A 19,703-nucleotide genomic window follows, 5' to 3' on the forward strand; every position below is an offset into this window, starting at 1 on the left:
AGTTATAAATACTCCTCCTTCCAGCTCCATATTCGATTGACCTTTTCTAAACACCTTAAATTTGCTTTAAAGCACTGTTAAGATGATCTGTATCTGATAAATAACCACAAATTCCTAAGCAAAAACCCACACACACCTTCTTTCCTCACACAATCTCTGACAGTTTCATAAGATGTCCTGAAAAACGTACAACACAGTAATATGTCTACTATTTTTAAGAAAATAAGCCACTCAAACTGCTAACTTTCCTTCAATAAGAACAATCTTTTGTCTTTGAAACAGCGTTCGAAGGCAAGGACAGAACAGAGACAAGCTGTGACTTACTATTTAGCCAAGACTAAAATCATTTCATCACAAAGTATCTTTTAGGCAAATGATGGATTCACTGCCCTAACAAAACGGTGCTCGACAGAAGACAAAGAACAGGCAGCTTTTACCTGAGTGTCTGTGGGAAGCCATGGCTCAGAGAGCAAGTTCAGGAGCAGCACCTATACCCGTCTTCCCTTGACCCCAGCTGATAAGGCTGTGGCTCATTTGTGAACATACATTTAAGGGGAAGCGGCTAACACAAAAATAACCGAGAGCAGATGGCCCACCCCTCCCCAGAGATCACAACCTTAATCCCACTAGAAAATTCTTAACCATTTTAGGTGATCCAAGGGAGAAGAATAGGACCCAGTAAAAATACCAAACACTACATATAAATACCTGTGGGCCTACTCAGCATCCAAATTAGCTCCAGAGCCAGAGAGGCCACATAGAAAGTCATCCCTGTACTAGAATAAAATTTGGACTCCACTCTGGCATAGCTTAACGCTGAGCCACCCTTATTAATCCACTTTATGTGCCCAAAGAGCTTGTATTTGGCCCTATGAAGAATTGTTTTGGTGCCGTCAATAATAAAAGTAACTATAAGAGATAGACATGTTACCAGTGTAATTAAAAGGGATTAGACACGATGAAGACAGAGATTCAGGGCATTATCCACATCCTCCTTGAGATGGACCTTAGTGTCAGACAGAGCAGGACAGGGCAGAGAGACATACACACATGTACCCGTTACGTACACAAGGAAGATACTTTGTCCCACAAATCAAACCTCCTGGTTTTCACTGTCAGGAATAACAGTAAAAATATGGATGAAAACGAAGACGGCAACCTAACACGTTACAACAGCTCAACTGGCCGCCTGATGGCTGGAGGCTGGTCATCCAGAAGGAGCTCGAGGAAAAGGCGAGGTCCTGAGGATGGCCTGGAAGTCCCTCCATGACCCTTGCTCTGTTTCTTCTCTGGCCTCATCCCTGCCCCCCTCACTCCCTTCGCTGGACCCTCACTGGCCTTCTCGCTGTCCCCCGCACCCTCCAGACACACCCCGCCTTAGGGTCCCAACCCCGGTTTCCTCAGCACAGTGCCTTGCACGGCTGCTCCTCTACTCCCTTCAAGGCTTCGCTCCAAGTCACTCTTCCAGTGATGTCGTCTTTGCCCACCCTATTTAATACTGCAACCGTGCTCCTCGCTCCCGCTTCCCTACCCTTCTCCTCAATTCATTCGCCACAATAACTACTTGATGAAAGAATGAAAAGAAGCAGAAAGTGTTAATCGAGCCTCATACAAAACCAAACACAGTCCCCCCTGGAACTCTAAAAGTGGCTTTGGCCACTGAACTTCAAGGAGGGCAGCCGACCTTCACTCTGGAACAGGCCCTGGGCTCAGTACCTTAGACACAGGGTCTTGCCTAGCGCGTGTCACGGGTTTTGGCCCTCTTCACGCCTCTCCCCTACCAGGGGGAAGGCCAGGGGCACGTGTTACCTGTCTTCCTATGCCCAGCACACAGGAGGTAAGCAATAAATGCTTCACAGATAAATGAATGAACGAGCTTCACAATTCTTATGCTCTTCAAACATTTAATGAAAAGCTATTCAAAGACAGCCGAAATTGTCAGTAACTCCTAGTTAGCTGGAGTTGCTTACCCATCCAAGCCAGGATGTTTCAGGCAAATTTATTACATTAATAGGCAAAAAATAAGACTGGGAAAAGAAGGGAAGTGATACGGTGCTCTCCTCCACACCCCTCTAGCCTCTTTCTTATCCAGCCTGATAAATCACGGCAGGGAGGTGAGCCCCGTTTGAACACTATCGCACCCCTAAAATAAACTTAAGCTTTTCACGTAGAGGAAATGCACTGATTTGATTAGATAACTAACCTTTATGAACCCTAAGTTTTAGCGTGTGGTGAGGTATATTTTTAGGTAGAGACAAGGTATTTTTAAATGCGCCTCTTGTTGGGCTTGCTCTGAACAATAAGCTTAGAGCTTGCCCAATGCTCTCCTGGGGGAGTCAACTCTAGTTCAAGCCGGACATCAGGAGGAGCGTTCCTCTGCCAAGTATAGTCGATCCTTTAGCTGTCTGACCATTTTGAAAGGTGACAACAGAATATGGACAGACTCATATCCTTACGAAGTTAGCAAATAAACATAAATCGATTTTGCCTGAAACACAAGAGAAAATACAAAACCAAGAGAATAACCTTCTGACCATTAATTCACTAGTCAACAAGGAGCAGCCAGTGTGAGCTTGGAGCTCGGCGGTATAAACACACACTGACTTCATCCGCACTTTACAGCAACCATTAACTCTGCCTTCCTAAAAACTTGACGAAGCACGGCCATTGCCTGCTCTGACATTTGTCCCCTCTGCCCACGTCCTCAAGCCATAAAACTACACCTTTCACAAAACCAAGATAGCAAAGGCCCTTTGCAAGGTTAAAAAGGCCTGCTCGGTGAGAAGAGCTGGTAATTTTGCCCTGTCTTGGATCAGTGGTTCAGAAACCTTGACGGCTGTTTAGCAGACACCCGAGCGGTCACTGAAACAGATGGTTTCGTTAGCGTCTGAGTCAACTTCGTTACACATTAACAGTACAATGTTTAACAGTGTCCTTAGTAATCACTGCACTGTTTACAGAGCGCCTTGATATACTGCTGTTGGGGCCGGCTGGTGTTTGGTGAACAGAGCTCTTCAGTGTCTGAAGGCCACGTTTCAGACCATTAGTGTCTCACGCTCTAGCGTACATGCATCAGGAGGATTTTTCAGTGGGTGTTACGCATCAAAGCCCCTAAGTTCCCTCTTGCATGTGATCCTCTGAGAACCATTTACTTCAGCCATTATCTACACATTCACGTCTTCCAACTACCCTGCAGTTATATTTTAACCCACCTTTGGGCTCCACTTGTAGATGATACCACCCCACCCATTCATTTATTTTAGAAGATGAACACTTATTGAACAGATGTCCTACTATGTAGTGCAAGATATTTTGCTGGTCACAAAGAATAAGATACAGTCCGTCCTTCCGAGTGTACCAAGGTCAATATACAAATGACTACCATGCAAGGCAGACATGGCGAGTACTACAGGAGAGACATGAGGTGGTATGGAGATTTACCCCAGGCAGAGAGAATATAAGGCTTGGCGGAGCACACAAGCTTGATGGATGTGATGATATTTGACTTGGTCCCTGAAGAATGGGTAAGGGGAGCACAACAGAAGGAGAGAGGGCACTCCAAGAAAAGATACAGTGAGCAAAGGCATGAGAAGGGCCTGCTCCAGAAGCAGGAGGCAGCCGAGTGGGGGTAGGAGCACAGGATAAGGAAGCAGTGGCACAAAGGCTAGAAAGGAAGGGAAAGCCAGAGCAGAGAGGGCCTTTTTGCAATTGGTGCAAGGGAAGGGTGAGATGAGAGTAATGCAAGCAGTGATAAGAAGGGTGGATCTCAGAGGAAGGGAGGCTGGAGGCGGGGAGATAGTCTGGAAGGGTACTGCGATTGTCCAGACGAGACATGAGACAGGACTGAAGGAATGAGAGCAACAATGGCAATGGGCACTGAAAGGAAAGAAGAGATGTAGGGGACACTGTGGGGCAGCACTGAAAAGACAGGTTAGATGGGTCAGAGGGGGGGAGCTGGTGACCCCTCTGAAGTTGTGATTCTGCGTGATCGGGGAACTGATGGGGGACTGAGGAGGTGGAGCTGGTGGCGAGAGGAGTGGCACTTTATTTGGGGCTTTATAACGAGGTTCTTCTGAGACGTCAATAACTAAGCTCCTTAGTGGGATCCAAGCTATCAGGTCGAGAGAGAAATAGGGCTAATGGTGAGGTTACGGTGGAATCACGTTTGTGGGGATTCTCTCACTGCAATCTAATCCCAGACTCTCTCCCTCAGAAGCCCCACTGGGAGGATCAAAATTCCAAAGTTCAAAGTGGTGCAACCTAAGAGTCAAACCCGGCAAATTCAGTGACCCAGTTGGCCCACAGCTCAGGAGTTCCTCGTTCACAGCTTGGCTTGTGGTCACCCTTCTCCCTTTCCTATATTTTTCTTCTACCAAAGAAATTTCCAAATGGTTGAAAACTTATTCAGATAATTAACTGGCCATTAGTCACAGCCGGAGGCAGGAGACTGATAACAGCCTGCAGTGGGGTCTTTGTGGTTTCATCTTCATTTTTCTCCTTTACATTCTTCTCCTTCTCCTCATGCGTACTACTAATAAATTAATACACTGCAAGTTTTTTCTCAATATAACTTTGGCAGGCTACTAGTCCCTCCGCCAACAATTTTACTGAGTGACTCCAACTGCAAGATTAAGGCATTGGCCACGTGATTCAATGTTGAGCCTGCTGGAGTATTGCTTGTCCTATGTCCTCTTGCCAGAAAAAACCCAGTACGGCTTCAACCATCTCATGTTCCTGTCAATCTTTAGGGTGAGAAGAGTACTTTTTCTTACTGACAAATCAAATTTTGCAAAGTCACTGCTTAAATGTCACAATTCAGGACATACTCGTCAAAGAGTAAAACGAGAGAGCCCCCCCAGAACCACATGGGGGTGATTTCATCATGCAAGATCCCAATGAAAGCAAACCTGGAATTCTTCCTCCCCAAAGGGTCTCTGAATTTCAGAGCAAAGAAAAGGGCGGCTATGAGAGGAGAAGACCTGTTACAAATGAGGTAAGATACATGAAATAGAAGACCCTGTAAATAACAAAGCACCTTGAAAAGGCTAGTTCACTCCATGAAGACCTGTTCATTTGACAATTAACCAGGGCTTAGAAGGTTCCCTTCTAATACTCACTCAGAGATTAAGAATTTAAACACGTGCCATGGCCTCTGCCATTTGATATTTGAAATGTCATTCCACGATTAGTAACAGTTTTAAATGTCTCCTGTCCTCAAATTTTGCCCCTTCCCATACTGCCACTAGACTCTCACCAAGATGTAGGAACGATCCCAACCACACCCTATAGATATTTTTATGGGCCTCTAACCAGAAATCACCATCAGGACAACACTGAATAAATGACTTTCAAAGCAAGCCACTACGATGATCTCAGATTTTTAAAGAAGTTCGAAGTGGCACTTAAAAGAGAAAAATGAGAGAAGAAAAAGAGAAAGCAGAAAGAGTTTTAGAAGGAAATATATACTACGAATACAGAATCTCAGGTCAAGGGAAAAATGATTGTTTCATGAAACTGAGAAGCTGGTAAGGGATAAATCTTTGTCATATTTTAGGTGTTAAAATTCTCTTCCAGTCTATTTCTACCACCCACTTGTGAGATATCGGTTTTATTTCCATGTTGCCATGTGCCATGACTCATAACACCCTTTCAATCATGCTAAGTCCTGGCGTCCACCAAGCCCACCTGTTATGGACATTTCAACCCTCTGATAGATGCTTGAGGGCTAAACATTCCAGGACCGTAGTCTATAATTTGCCTAGCTGATTAATATCCATAACAGGAAAGAAGAACAAATCAAATAAGCTTCCATCTCTTTATTCTTAAAACTGCTAACTGAGATCGACTGCCTGGACCAGAGGTGCTATCATAATACCCTAGGAGCCCTGCTTCCTGGTCGGAGATTCAACTAGTAACATATAACCTGTCTTCATTCACCAAAGGACTGTGATTACTACTTTCCTTATTATGCACTGGTGTTTTCAATTCCCAAACAGGGGCTAGCCCAGAATTCAGGGTAAAAGTGGGAACACTCATGAGTGGTCTGTGGCATTTGGTCACGGAGCACAGACGCGGGAGTGGGAGCATGGGAGGAGGAAAGAGATCAAGCAGTGACCTGGGTGTCACTCAGGAAGTCTAGGTGTTGTTAGGCAATAAGGTTGACTGTTCGATAGCAGGGGCAATCCGGAGTTCTGGAGGATTGAAAGTACCTAAGGTGAAAACCTCACTTGGTCTCCATCTGCCAAGGTTCCCTGAGGGCCATTATCTGTGTGGCTGAGCAGTGTCTCAATCCAGATTCGAAGCAGATACTCACAGGCGGACTCAGAAGGGTGGTGGTCCATGGTGATTCCTGTCTGAGAGCAAACAGGATGAACTGTCTGTGGAAAGGGCCATTCGGTTTACAAAGGACAGGGACCACCGTGTGAAAACTCAGCAGCAAGACCAGAGTCAAGGCCAGTGTTATCTTACTGGGTGTGGCCTGCCATACGTTACTGCCCCAAAGGGGAGCTTGTTTTCCTTGTTTTCCGTTTGCCAGGCTGTGCATGGTGAGGACAAAGTACAATGGGTGGGGTCTGTGGGTGTTTCCACCTTCATAAAGACCGCATAATGATAGAGTGCGAAATGAGCTTAGATATCGTCTACTCCAACCACCTCGTTTTACAGATGGGAAAACTGAGGCAGACAGATGGGAAGATGACCTGCTTCACTGCATTAATGGCAGCTGCAGGTCTAAATCCGGGTGTCGGGACTCCCAAGGCACTGTTCCTTGCCCCTTATCAAGCTGCTTCCACTGAGGGCTCTTTACTCATGACAATGTAAACCTGGGAATGCGATTTATGGTAACTGGGGTTCAAGGTCCCTCGACTTTGGATAATCATCAGCAGAGGCTAGGTGTCTGGGTCACAGACCCCAAGACTAAGGGACAGTCGGTGTGATTTGCAGATGAAACACTATGTAGATTCTCTCGTCCAAGAGTCTAGTCAAAGAGACCAAAAACTTGAGCTAAGTGGGAAGCAGTAAGTGACAGACAGCCAAGACATAAGGACCAGGCTGATGGAAGAGCAGAAGGTCTGCCTAAAACAGCTGACACTCAAGGAGCACAAGTGAGTGGCTTCAAAGCTCTTGAAGCCAAGCAATAGGTTCACCATGCCAGGCAGCGAGTACGTGAACAGAATGACAGGAACACGAAGTCCAGCAAATAGAATGCGAGGAGTCTGCAACTAGAGTGGCAGAAGCCACCACAGGTCATGCGATCAGAAAGATTACATCACATTTACCACAAATCCCAACCTTTCTTGTTCATTTGCAAGCAGTGTGATAATCGAAGAGAACAAATATTTGAGTATGTACCTAGTGTAAATAAGACCAGATTATCTAAGGCACGGAAAACTAAACAAAGAGTGATGGTGATTACTCTATTGCATTCAAAGGAATTCAGATAACATGGTTTAGGCTGGACCATAACTATTTCTGAAGGCTTCCGTGAAAAAAATTCAAATCTTAATTTTATATGAGATTGAACAACGAACCTTGTTCTAAGACAAATAATATAGAATTTGCCCTGAGTTTAACACAGATATATCCATTTTATAAAGTTTCAAGGGAATACAGTGTGGTGGCTAAGGGCATGGACTCTGGAGCCAGAATGTCTAGAATCAAATCCTGCCTCCACGACCTACTGGTTGTATGCGAGCAAGTTTTACTTAACTTCTCTGTGACTCAGTTTGCTCATCTGTAGAACGGGGCTAACAATAGAACTTATGTTAATAGGGTTGTCATGAGAAATGAAGTAGTAAATATTTGCAACCTTTAGAACAGTGGCTGGCACACGGTAAGCACAATATATTATTATTTATTCAATTACACTCTGAAAATGTGCATGTCGCAAGCAGCAGATTCCCGCAAAAGTTGAATTTATCTTCAAGTTGACCAGCTCACAGGGGATACACGGAAAAGAGAGAAGCGCTCAGGCTCTCAGCCAAGACCACAGCTGTAAGCACTATGGGCCTGAGAATGACTGGGGCACCAGAGAGTAATTCTGAAAGTCCCAGAACTCAGAGGAATCAGCCTCTAGAAGCTGGACAGCCCAGAGGGGAGAGCTGTGTATCCCACACGGATGAGGAGGGTTTCTGAGCAGAGGACAGAGACGTAGGGAGAGCGAAACTCTGTTCTCTTGATCCTGTAGTGAAAATAAAAGACCCACTAGGCCTAGGTCACGTGCTCAGCCTCGGAGTGGGGAAGGGTCTTCGCTAGCTCCCTCCTACCGAGTAAGGGCCCAGTGAGCCCCATGGACTAGACTTTCCAACACGACGAATAAGGACTTGCTCTGATGAGACTAATTAATGAGGGAGGCCACCCATGGTTCGCATCTCTGATCTTAGGTTGGCCTAGGAAGACCAACAATGAAAAGAGGCTACCCACACTATCAGGGACAGCAGCTCCAGCCAGAGTGTAGGTTAGTTTTCCACAATGTGAGTTAACTCTGAGTGGATGCCAAGGACACGGATCTGAAAGACCCTGTCTTACTAGGCCACTTACAGGAAGGACTCAGCAGCTCAGGTGAGGTAGGAAAGCTTTTGCAAAGACTTAGCCTGAGTGACCACAGAGAATACAAGACCTAAGGTCTCAGGGGTGGCAGAAGCAAAATACGCATTGTCTACCCCACTCCTGACCAAAGGTATATTGTGGTCAACCCCCCATGCCCACCCCAAGATGAATTCAGGTTAAAGCACCTGGAGTTGGGAAGACTGACAGGAGACTGTCATCTGACCGAGCCATGGACAGGCCAGATGCTATGACGGCAACTGTCCTGCTGGACAACAATCCACAATGACCCAGCAGCCATGAACGGTTAGGGACTAGAAGAGAAGCTACATTGCCAGGTCCACCAATCTCATCCCAGGGCCCCAAAGTTAATCCCCTCCGATTAGGAAGGGCTCCTTAAACCCTGTGACTCAGCTCAACCCAAGAGAACACAGGGAGGGGGAGAGGGCCAGCTCACGGGCCCACGGCGGCAGGATAGCAGCAGGGGCAGCTCTGGGGTCGGCTGTGAGGAGAGGAAGGGCAGACTGGTCCAAAAGGCTCTCTGAGACTCCTGTGAAAACTCCCACATCCCTCTCTCCCAGTGGCAGGGTCTGGGGAAGGCCTGCAGCCACAGTGCCTCAATCCCATATAATTGAAAATTCTTTATTTGGTTAATTTGCCTAAGATTCTATCAATCAAGGCTTCCTTTGGGTTAAGAATATCCTCCTATAAAATGAAAAGATCACTGGTGTTAGTGAAAGGAGCTAAAGGATATGAAGTCTCTGGCGTTATCAGCGATACTAGTGTAAAAAATATTTTACAATGGGAATCTGTCTTAGGTGGAAATGCAACAAGTTGTCCATTGTTGAACACGTTCACGGTGGTTCTTAAAAATTTCCACGTTCATGACTTCACCAAGTTGTTTTTCACTTTATTTTATTTATTGAGATATAATTCACACACCATAAAAGTCACCCTTTAAAAGGTGTACACCTTTTAAAGTGTACACTTCAGCGGTTTTTAGCAGATTCATAAGGTTGTGCGGCCATAACCAAGGACATTTTCACCACCAAAAATGAAACCCTGGACCACTTAACAGTCACTATTCCTCCCCCCCCCCAGCCCCCGGCAACCACTATCTGGTTTGCATCTCTATGGATTTGCCTATTCTGGACATTTCATATAAATGGGCTCAGACAGTGGCTGACCGTTGTGCCTGGTTTCTTTCACTCAGCATCACGTTTTCAAGGTTTGTGCGTGCTGCAGATGTGTCAGTACTTCATTTCTTTTCATAGCTAAATAATATTCCATTGTATGGACACACCACACCCTGGTTCACTCATTCATCAGTTGATGGACATGAGTTGTTTCTACTTCTTACCTATCATGAATAATGCTCCTGTGAACATTCTTTTCTGTGTGTGGATTTTTTAAATAGGTATTTTTGAAAAGGTGCAAAAGAATATATAGCGGAAAGTCTCCTTCCCTGGCCTGTCCCTAGACACCCACTTCTCCCATCAGTAACCAATGACACCAGTGTCTTCTTTATGTTTCCCGAGATACTGGGCATACGAAAAACAGGAGGCTATATACACTGTTTCTTTTTCCTTTTTACAAAACCTAAATGGAAACACACCATACATTCTCTTCTACATCTTGCCTTTTCTATTTAACATGATTTTAGAAAAATTTCCATGTCAGTAAATAAAGAGCTTTCACTTTGTTAACACGTACATAATATTCAACTGTGTAGATATGCCACAGTTGGCTTGACCGGGCCCTTAGTGACAGACGTTTAAGCTGTTTGCAGTCTGTTACTACAAACAATGCTGTACGAAACACACAAAGTTTAAAACAATGGAACGAACCACTAAAAAAAATGTAGGAAGTCAGTTTAATCAGATTGCCTTCCTCTAGCACCCAACAAAGGTCAGCTGCACTAAAGAGGCGAGAGCCAAGATCTACAAGGGAAGGGGGAGAGGAAAAGGATCAGGATGGAAGGATCTCAAGTGAACCAGGCAGCACCCACCAAAGCTTACGGAAATAGCCGATTATTTTTGTTCAGGCAGAGAAGACACCATCTGGAAATCCTACACCAACTATGCTAAGGTTACCCTCAGTTAATAAGCCACCCAGACAGGAAGTGGCTTTTGATTCCAAGTCTAGTGCTCTTTGCACCAAACCACAATGCCTGGCCAATGAATTACAAAACAATAAACTGAGTAAAACACTTTTCTTGACAACACACACATGCTCATGCAGTGCTGCACCATGATGGGTCAGTGGCCCCGGACGGTTTACGCCTTGAAATTAAGGAGGCACTTAGTGTTCATCAAGTCTTTAGGCTGAAAATCTAGAAAATACATCTGGTATTTGACCTTCAAATGCTCGTGTTCTCTTCCTTATCTATTTTAAAAAATGAAAGGTGGCTTCTCAGCTGCGGATTATAATGGAGCAACCTGAGCTGGGCACAAGCCCTTTGGGACTGTTAGACTGGCAACATGTCACTGACACATACACCAACGGAGTGCACGGCTCTGAGTCACAGGGCTGACCTTCACTTTGCATGCTGGGAAAACAAAACACCATACTCGTTCATTATAGAAACCTGTCGGGGATTTTTCAACTATATCGGTATCAGAGTTTTAAATTCACCCTGTCAGTATTCCTTCTTTGAAGCAGAAGAGTAGCCCAATGTCTGTGGTCTTGAAAATCAGTCTTTTCTGAAATGGGCACTTGTTCTGTAAAGGTCGAATAACTAACTAAAGCCAGGCGGCTCGTGATCAATTTGTCACCAATTTACCAACTTAGACTATACTCTCCTGTTGCTATGGATAAACAAGAAAATGTCACTAGCGCCCCTACTCCAATCTCACAGAGAACAGGTGAAAAAGTAACTGGATTTCAGGAAAAGGGGCTGATGTTTATAAATAAGCTCAGTGGATGTAAACCATTTTAAAAGTATGTCTGCCAGCTGTTTTTGTTAGACGTTAAAACAGGGAGCCCCAACTGTGGCAATTCAGTGTGGCAAACCAGGAGTATTATAAAAATCACACCACCTAATTAATCTTAATCCACTTCAAACTGTCTACTCATTTAATGTCACAAATAAATGCTAAAGCCTGTATATAAATGATCATACCGGACTACAAAATGTACAGAGATTAATTCAGGAATTGTGAAATAGGATATTTACTTTTAAGACATTTTTAGCAAGTTCAAAGTCAATCACAAGTTAGCTTTATAAAAATAAATTGAGACAACAGTATAAAACTTAAACTCATTTTAAGCTTTCGTTTAATGAAAAGAACAGTGACTGTTTTTTGTTGACTTTATTGTTTTATAGCTCAAGGAACGAGCAACAGACGTGGAATCAAAAATCCTGGACAGAAGCCCTGACTCTGTTGAGATGCTCACAAGTTAATTTTTCTTCCTCATCAAGAAAATGGGGACATTCACACCTGACCTGCTTTCCCTATAGAACTGTTTTAGGGTCCAAATTAAATCGTATGTGTCCAAGTACTGTACAGACTGAAAAGTTATATCAAGAGAATATATTTGTAAAAGAAAAAAAATACATAAATCAGGCTTTGTACCTAAGTTGGTAGTGTCTTCTAATTTTTCAAGTGGATTTAATTTTCCACATGATTTACGCATTTTTGCAATAAACACACACACATTTATCATGTACCATAAAATCTAGTGGCGGATCATTGTGAAAAGCCTGATAATCTCCATGATAGGGATTCTCTCTCTCACCTTAGCCCCAACTTTCAAGGATACAGAATTTAGAAAACAGTAATATGGGTATTTTAGTTTTTCTTAGGGTCTAGCTATTTAATCCTCTTGATATTTAGTTAATATTTAATTCTTTTCAAAGGCACAAGTAGCTGGAAACAAGCGTATAATAAGCAAGCTCTACATAATCTTGATTCTTTGCTTTGATCTGAAAATCAAAAGCATCCTCCTCTGCACACTTGTAGTGCGTATTTCAGTTGCTTTAGTCACTGACATGGTTTCTCCTTCATTCTTTACAAAGAGAGCAACTTGGAAGGCTCTCAACACAAGAAAAAATTAAGCTAGGTTAGCTTTAAGACTTTTACTCGGGAAAAATTAAACGAAACAAGGAGCATTTTTTATTTCTGTTGTTGAAAGGGCCAGAGATTTAGTAACAACTTGAAGAAGTGAGTTAATCCCTTTGTAACACGGCCAAGACAGGGTTTATTTTCCTACTGTTATGATGGTAACTTAGAAAACACAGGACAACAATATCAAATATCAATTCCCTCCAGAGTTGTAACTTTCTAAATGTAGCAATTAGTAATTTGTCAAGATTATCGTTCAACATACAAATAATTTCTACTTAGTAATCTGAACCTCCCTGCCACCTTCTACATCAAGTCCGCAAATGCCATCAAATGTAAACCAGGTACTGTTTTCATGAAATAAGACTACAGGTGTTATAGATTGGTAAACTGAGACATTAAAGAGATTAAGTGTCTTGCCTTAAGAGAGGGGGGCGAGGTCAAACTAAGAATAGAAGCTCAAATACTGTCACCTGTCCCAATCATAAATCTAGAAACCTTTCCGCCTTCCCGCTAGCAATAAGTATATAGTCTAATCAATTTCTGTGTTTGAAACATACATTTTGCAGTAAGAAAATTAATCTTCTCAACTGATTTGTGAAAATATCACCTAATAATAAAAGGTGGTACTGTACATATGAACTACAGAATACAGCCACACCCAGAACGATTTTTTCCAAATAAAATTAAATCTGATTAATGTTACTATCTAAGTGTTAATAACTTAAAATCTGGGGCTATAACAGAAACCAGATATAGTTTTAAACTCCTCTATTGTACTATATACAGTAAATCAGTTTTATTATCGGTGCTTATGAAACCATCACAGAATAAGTCAGTCACATTCTGAGATCAGAGAGTAAGCCAGAGAGGGAGGAACCAAAACCTTTGCAACCTAAGAGTCTCTTCCAAGACCGAAGGACATACTCTTCCACGGTGCCAAGGAGTTCTTATGGGTTTTCAAGTGTAATGTGTCTGTCCGAGGAGGTGGGTAATTTTTTTTTTTTACAACTCCCAATATATAGTTTTTTTAAAACTTACGTTCTATTGACATATTGAAAATATATCTGATCACCCAGTTCCCAGCAAATCCCCCACTGAATGCCTGCCCCGAAGATTTGCTATGCTAACTTTTTGTTCTTACACATTACATTTTCTGAGAAGGTCCAGAGATTGGCAACAGAGCAGAGACCTGTTGCCACCCAAGCAACAGCAGCTGGAACTGACGTGGAAACTACAGGATTAGCCCCTATAGGGAGGGGGAAATGGCTTGGAAATGCTTCTAAGGGCTCTGCTGCCAGCTAACTCAAGAGTGCGAGTGAAGATTTCCAGAAGGAAATATACCCAGCCAACCCCCTGGGCCAAGGGCGAGCGTTTGGACGCAATTCTGGGGATTGAGAATAAAGGGAACAACAACACAGCTTTGCAAGAATGCAGGGCGTGCTTTCCACATAAACAGGGGCAAGAGCCATATGCTAAAATCTTTCATCTCCATCCCGCTCTCACTGTTCCAATTGTAACAAGAGTGAGGGTTTTTTTAAAAATAATTTGCACTTAACACCTTGACACCAGGGTTTGGGATCGGATCCAGCATAGACCAATTTCGTCCTCAGTTAACTGCTCCTCTGCCTTCCAAAGCCAATAGATTTTGCTGGAGTGAGCAACACTGGATGTTTATAACGCTTTTAAAGATGATCCTGCCTCTCTATAAGAACTGGAAGTTATCTGGCTCCTGTCTCAATGATGAAAACAAATTTACAAGTATGACCCCTCTCTTTATTAGGGGTCAGCAACGTCTGAGTCACGAAAAAGTTCAGATTTAAAAATAAGCCAGTACTCTTTTTTAACTCCAAGCCAGAATGCCAAAAAATCTGTTCCTTTTAAAATAAGGCTCATAAATGTTTTCCCAGTAAAACTGGGGTATTTATTTTACATCTTCTTTCACAGGAATCTATGCCAATTTATGCACAGTTGTGTAATGTTCGAAAAGTCAGACTCTAAGTGTGTAAACTATATGAAGTTATTTAACTGGTGAAATCTACTACATATGCTTTGAAATGCATCCCAAAACACTACGGACTGATGGATAAGTAGAGGGATAGATAGATCTGTGATTGGACAAGTAGAGTAAGATGTCAATGGTAGACTCTAGAGGATGGGAATACAGGTGTTCATTGCAAAATTATTTCAACTTTGAAAATCTTCACAGTAAAATGTTAGGGGAAAATGAAATATAGATAAGCAAGCGTTTTCAAAATTGACCGCAGCTACACCCAAGCAAGTACTGGCTCCTCTTTGGCACAGAATGTGGCACAATCCAGAACAAAGGGACCAAAGTGAGGAGCATAGCCTCCAAGCGAAAGAAATCTGCTAAAGCCATTGTAAGGCTTTTCAGGCAGAATCAAAGAAGCCCCCAAAATCTCATGATGCACTGCAATACTGCACACCTACATTGGCAGACCTATGTTGAGCAGTTTGAGCTATGGGCCTTCTTGAAGGTTCCCCAGGCCATTCGCACGGCTCCAGCTGAGGGATGACACCAGAGCCAGCCTCCAGCCTCTTAACTACCTTTCCCCTTTTATGGTCCGTTCAAGTTGAAAGCATACACTTATCTGTTTCCAGATTCCTAAAGGTCCTAGAAAAAAAAATCTAAATATAACAGATGGGTAAGTGCTCATGGTAACAAGAAACCAAAGTGTAACTTCAGCTCTGGCAGGCCAGTGCCTTAACACCATGGCTTTAGTGTAATGGTCTTGCTGAAGACCTTTTGTCTTTATTCCCACAACAGAAATACTACCCCAGCTTTGATGAATGACAGATAAGTGTCATTCAAAATTTTATTTTAAGTTGACATTCACAACCTTTACTTAAAGCCAATCAGTAAGTCTTCTCCAGTCGGTTAAAATTTATGACAAAACACAGTTGGCTATGTCTACTGTTTTTCATCATTTTTAATAGTTCAATACACTTAAAAAAATCTAATTCAAACATCGGTGAAACATTTCTATGAGTTCCAGGGTTCCATGGACTATAATGTGAAAACCTTACATTTGTACTGTTAGTGTTTAGTAAATCTATGACCCTGAGGTAATGTAAACAGCCACCGAACTCTCTCTAGACTTTGCGTAAGTGCGTGCTCTCAAGCTGGTAACTTCGTGATTCTGAATCTCTTTCCCCATCCCTTACGGTATCCAACACTAACCTTTTGCCTCGCTATCCTCAACCTCAATTCTCTGGTTTTACTCACATAAACAAGCCCCTCAAGTCTATTTCCTAGGCTGGCCTTCCAAGTTCGAACAATACAAAGAACGTGATGGTGTAAGAAGCGTGGAAAGGGGCAGTGATATATGTGTGCTTGTATACTTGCTGGTAGTTAGAAACAAACGAAAACTTCCCAGAATCTGAAAACGGACCTTATTTCACATTCAACTTACCACCTCTTCTTGGCCACCACCAAAACAAATGTTGGAATCTTAGCAAATCTGACAGCAGCTCTAAGAATGTCAAAGTTGAAACCACATAATGATACGCATGCTGAAGTGTCTAGAGGTGAAGTGTACGGATGCCTACAGCTTACTTTGAAAAGCATCCAAAGAATTAAGATGGACTAATGGGTGGATATGTGATAAAACCAATACAGTAAAACATTTAATTGTAGAATCTGGGTGGTGGGAATATGAGTGTTCGCTGTATAACTTCAACTTCTCCGTTTGAAAAACTTTATAGTAAGATGTTGGAAAAAATGATGCCATGCTATAATGAGGTCAGAGGGACTCTTCTATTTGAGAATATACTCCAGTGATGTCAAGAATACTGATATTAGAGGAAAAGGGAGTTAGACAAAGATCTTCAGATTGTCCTGTGTAATACCATAACAATACTATGGTTTGTAACTTATAAAATGCTTTTCTTTCAATGTTTGTATCTCCAGTAAATGCCAACTAAGCCTCTGGCACTAAATAATAAATGATATGGAGGACACCAGAGAAAACATTGGTATTCTAGCTCCCAAGGAGCTTCCAGTTCCCCGGGGAAAGCAGAGAACAATTTAAGACAGTAACCCCAACCAAGTCCTTGACTCTCTTTGTGCCTTAGATTGTCCCAGCAATAAAAATTGAAAACGCCCAGGAAAGGACCACAGGAGTTGGGTCAAGATCTTGTGTAAAGTCTGTGAGGACTGACAATATGGAGGACGCAGCTGGGAACATAAAGGATGGGCTAAAAATAATGGAACATGTTGTATCGTTTCCAGGCTCAAACCAGTCATGTGCGCCCAATGCCAAGGGTGGAACTCATTCTCTCCAATTAGTCAGCATTTGAACCACTTTAGTGAGCAAAAGGCACTGTGGACCACGACTCTCCTAGCCCATGTACACTAACAGCTACGTGTGCAGACTCCTCAGCAGAATCCACAGGAAAAGCTCCACTGGTTCTGGGAAAGAAACACTTGGAATATCTTAAGTAAATTATTAATTCATAGCCCTGAAGAATGTATAAAAGTGGTCACAGCACATACACATATTGTACAGTTTAAGAGATGTCCACAGACTCATAGAGACCACAAATTCTAACTAACCTAAGGACCACTGCTTTACTACTTAGGTGAGGAACCGTTACAGAAGCTAACAGTTCATCCAATAAATGGATATCCTTCAGTGAGAGATGTCATACAAAGTGTGAAGCTCATCTGGCTGAGAGGAGAATGAAGTTACTATTCTAAATATATTTTTATAGATTTCATCTTGTTTTATTTAAATTGATTTGATCCCTAGAGCTGTTTAAATGAAACATTAAAAATTAAACAAATAATGAAATAAACTATAACTATTATTAGCACAGTTCTCCACACTGGGCTTTCAACACATAAGACTGATATGATGATGATGATGATGGCAATGACAATGATGATGATAAAAGTGCTACTCTTTCCCAAGCATCATTAAGGGCTTCAGGCCTTAACGTTTTGACTTCTGTAAAACCTTTGACCTCAGCTATGCTTACTGTACTGACCATAATAAAATTTATATGATTTAGCTATGACTTTAATCTAATAAATTGTCTAAGTTCATGGTTATATGACACATGAGTCAAGGTTTCAAACCCAGAACTTAATGAGTATCCAACATTCATCTCACAAGTATAGATCGATCTCTTTCACAAGTGAGCATCTGTTGTTGGGCTTCTCAAGTCTGTCCTATAGATAGAAGAGTTGACGATGGAAAAAACCTTAGAACACCTTATCCGTTGAGTTTTATGATGTTAAAAAATCTCAACAAAAACATTAAGTATTCACAAGTTCCTACTGGACTTGAGCTGAACTTGATGATAGATCTGAACTCTAATATCTTCTTGGGGAATAAGGATGTATGGGCACTTATGTTGCTTCCCTCGTCTCAGTTTTTGTGCATCCCTATTAAGCATTTACTGTCTCCTTTGCTTTGGTTGTAAAGAAAATTCACATATGTGAGTTTGCTCCTACAGAAGATGAAAGGACTTGCAAATAGATAAATTATCCATGAGTAAACTAATACACTAGCCTTAAATAAAGCACTCTGTCTTGATTTTGGATAAATCATTAAATTTCCTAAAACTGGAGAATCCTTGTATACAGCCTCAAAGAATCATATGGGAGAGGATAAAAAGCTTTAAAGGGTCATTTGAACCATGATGGTTTGATGCCAGCCACCTCAGAGGTCAGATACCCCTGTCTTCATCTCACATCAACAGGCAGAGATGGAACACCAGATCTGACTTTCAAGATCCAAATCTCACTTCTTCCATGGGACTCCTAGTCAAACCCAGCCTTTACTGTGACTTTCACGGCACAGTTTAATGCACTTGAACTCTGAAATATGGCTTGCACATTTGGATGCATACAAATTTATAATCCTGCAATGGATAAAGGAGCTACTTTTTAAAAATAAAAAAAATTTATAATATCCCATCAATGTCTCCATTGATTTATATTCTTACAAAAGGTCCTCTTATAAAAAGTTCTCATGGGGCTGGCTCCGTGGCCGAGTGGTTAAGTTCGCGCGCTCCGCTGCGGCGGCCCAGGGTTCGGATCCTGGGCGCGGACATGGCACCACTCATTAGGCCACGTTGAGGCGGCGTCCCACATCCCACAGCTGGAAGGACATGCAACTAAGATATACAACTGTGTACAGTGGGGGTTGGGGGAGATAAAAGCAGAAAAAAAAAAAGATTGGCAACAGTTGTTAGCCCAGGTGCCAATCTTTGGGGAAAAAAGAAAGTTCTCATGGACAGTTCATTCACACTTAATTAAACAATACTTTATTTCACTGACAAGAAAATCATTTCCTGTGGCCATTAGTAATGTTGTGTGCACGTGTGTGTTTATCTAAACGACTTCTCAGCTCTCTTTACAAGCGCTATATGAACTCTGACTGAAGACAGCATACGAATCAAGACTCTGGAGACTCCACTTTGCAAGAGCCTGGTTAGGACCGTTTCTCTAAGTGAGGCAGTTTCTGTTCTAAAGTCAAAATGAATTCCTTCTATCTCAGAGGCTGGGAAAGTTAGGAGATGTACCAGAGGTCAAAATGAGTCCACTAAATCCCAGCCCGGCTTTAGTCACCATGGAGACAGGGAAGATAAAGAAACCAGTAACCTTAACAACTGCGCGGCACCTTTGCCAGATATATCTCTGACTTACCATGCTTTTTACTTAAGTATCTTTGAGTCCAAACACAACTGGCGATGAAGACTACAAAACCAAACAGAACTGGGCCCAAAAGAAATAGGAGCGCTCACGCAGGCAAAGGGCAGGCAAGGAGTCAAGAGCTACCCCCTTAGTAATGTGCTCTCTGTTCCCCTTGAAAAACGATTGCAACATGAAGCTCCAGAGGCAATGACATATGGGGAAAATATGTGGTGCTCAAGCCAGAGGAAACCATGTCAAAAAAGAAAAACAGACATGAAGTAACTGACCTAATTAAAGGAGAAAAGTATACTTATAGCAGGGAAACAAATATACGTGAGACAGGGAACACAACTAGAGGGGAGGCGAGGCCGCAGAAGGCTCAGGGCACGAAAGGGAGTTTTTGTTACTTATCTAAATGAAACCAGAAGATG

At 42.5% G+C, this 19,703-nt stretch overlaps 1 protein-coding gene across 3 annotated transcripts in view; it reads right to left on the minus strand.

The window, feature by feature from the left end:
• FHL1 (four and a half LIM domains 1) overlaps positions 1-19,703 on the minus strand; it is a 57,648-nt gene that overhangs the window by 12,246 nt on the left and 25,699 nt on the right. The window contains exon 1 of one of the 3 annotated variants that reach the window (XM_046673453.1): positions 438-593. The exons of the other annotated variants lie outside the window; for them this stretch is intronic. Within the exon in view, the coding sequence (XP_046529409.1) occupies positions 438-459 (22 nt within the window). The 5' untranslated portion in view covers positions 460-593. Of the gene's footprint in view, positions 1-437; positions 594-19,703 lie in introns of those variants that run through there. 3 annotated transcript variants of the gene reach the window in all.

Source organism: Equus quagga, chromosome 10 (genome assembly GCF_021613505.1).
Source record: "Equus quagga isolate Etosha38 chromosome 10, UCLA_HA_Equagga_1.0, whole genome shotgun sequence".
NCBI lineage: Eukaryota > Metazoa > Chordata > Mammalia > Perissodactyla > Equidae > Equus > Equus quagga.